General features: G+C 37.1%; 1 protein-coding gene across 1 annotated transcript in view; it reads right to left on the reverse strand.

The window, feature by feature from the left end:
• Positions 1–5: 5 nt before the first annotated feature.
• Positions 6–1,657, reverse strand: part of LOC105514648 (zinc finger protein 813-like) — a 17,497-nt gene continuing 15,845 nt past the window's right edge. The window contains 3 exon segments of the mRNA XM_011946145.1: positions 6–977; positions 1,145–1,176; positions 1,413–1,657. Of these exon segments, the coding sequence (XP_011801535.1) occupies positions 654–977; positions 1,145–1,176; positions 1,413–1,657 (601 nt within the window). The 3' untranslated portion in view covers positions 6–653.

The raw sequence follows: 1,657 nt of genomic DNA on the forward strand, positions 1-1,657 counted from the left end.
TATTTGTTTGTAGACGACATGATCTTCTGTGTAGAAAATCACAGAGTCAACCAAAATACTACTGGAACTAAGTAACATATTCAGTGGATTTGCACAATACCGTATTAGCACCAAAAATTAGTTGAATTTCCACAGTTTAACAATAAACAATTTTAAAAGAAAATTTTAAAACACTTCCATTTGCTGAAGAACTTAAATTAAGAAATACTTAGAAATAAACATAAAAAGGTCAGAAATTTGTACCTTGACATCTACAAACATTGATTGAAATGATTAAAAACATAGAGCTACAACCCATATTGATGGTTTGGAAAAATTAACACTGTTAAATGATCATAGAACCCAATGTGATTTAGATTCAACACAATACCCATAAAAATCCCTATCAGTTTTTGTTAAAGAAATGAAAAACAGGCAGGAAAAATGGCTCACATCTGTTGGCCAGGCTGATCTCAAACTCCTGACCTCAAGTGATGTACCCACCTTGGCCTCCCAAAGCGCTTGGATTACAGGTGTTAGCCACTGTGCCTGGCCTAATCCTCTTAACATAAACACTTCAATGTCAATTAATGCTTGAACTCAACGTTAAGTCAACTCAAGCTCAAGTCAATGCTGAATTGACTCTAATGTCAATTAATGCTTAATTGTTTGCTCTACTCATTGCATTTGGAACAACTACCTCCAAAATGAATTTTCTGATATTCTGCAAGGAGTGAACTCAGACTGAAGACCTTGGCACATTGATGACATTTGTAAGATTTCTGTCCAGTATGCATTCTCTGATGTCTAATGACGTGTGAAGTAAAGGCTTTGCCACAATCATCACACTTGTGAGGTTTCTCTCCTGTATGAATTATCCTATGTTTTGCATAGGATGAAGCTTGACTGAAGACATTGCCACAATCATGACATTTGTAAGGTTTCTCTCCAGCATGAGTTCACCGATGAACTGCAAGGTATGAACAACATCTGAAAATCTGCCAAATTTATTACACTAGTATGATCTCTCTTCATTATGGATTCTCCAATGATCCACAATGGTTGTAGCATTACTGAAGACTTTGTGACAATCATTACATCAGTAAAGTTTCCCTACACCACGAATTGCCTGATGGTAAATAAGTGCTGACTGCCCAATAAAGACTCTGTCACACTCATTACACTTGTAAGGCTTCTCTCCAGTGTGAATTCTAGGATGTTGTGCCAGGTGCGAATCACTCCTGAAAGCCTTGTCACAAACTCTTACATATTTATGGTTTTTCTCCAGTAGGAATTCTCCTATGTCTTTCAAGGTTTGATGTGTGACTGAAAACTTTGTGACATTCTTCACATTTGTAAGCTTTCTCTACAGTATGAATTCTCCTGTCTTTCAAGGCTTGATTTGCAACTGTAAACTTTGTCACATGCTTCACGTTTCTAAGTCTTCTCTCCAGTGTGAATTCTATGATGACCTGCAAGGTGTGCTTGTTGATTAAAAACCTCACCACATTCATTACACTTGTAAAGTTTTTCTCCAGTATGAAGTCTACGATGGCATGTAAGATATGACTTCTGACTAAAGTTCTTGCCACACTCATTACACTTGTAAGGTTTCTCTCCAGTATGAAGTCTACGATGGCAGGTAAGGTTTGACTTCTGACTAAACGTCTTGCCACAC

The sequence above is a fragment of the Colobus angolensis genome, unplaced genomic scaffold (assembly GCF_000951035.1).
Source record: "Colobus angolensis palliatus isolate OR3802 unplaced genomic scaffold, Cang.pa_1.0 Scaffold25, whole genome shotgun sequence".
NCBI lineage: Eukaryota > Metazoa > Chordata > Mammalia > Primates > Cercopithecidae > Colobus > Colobus angolensis.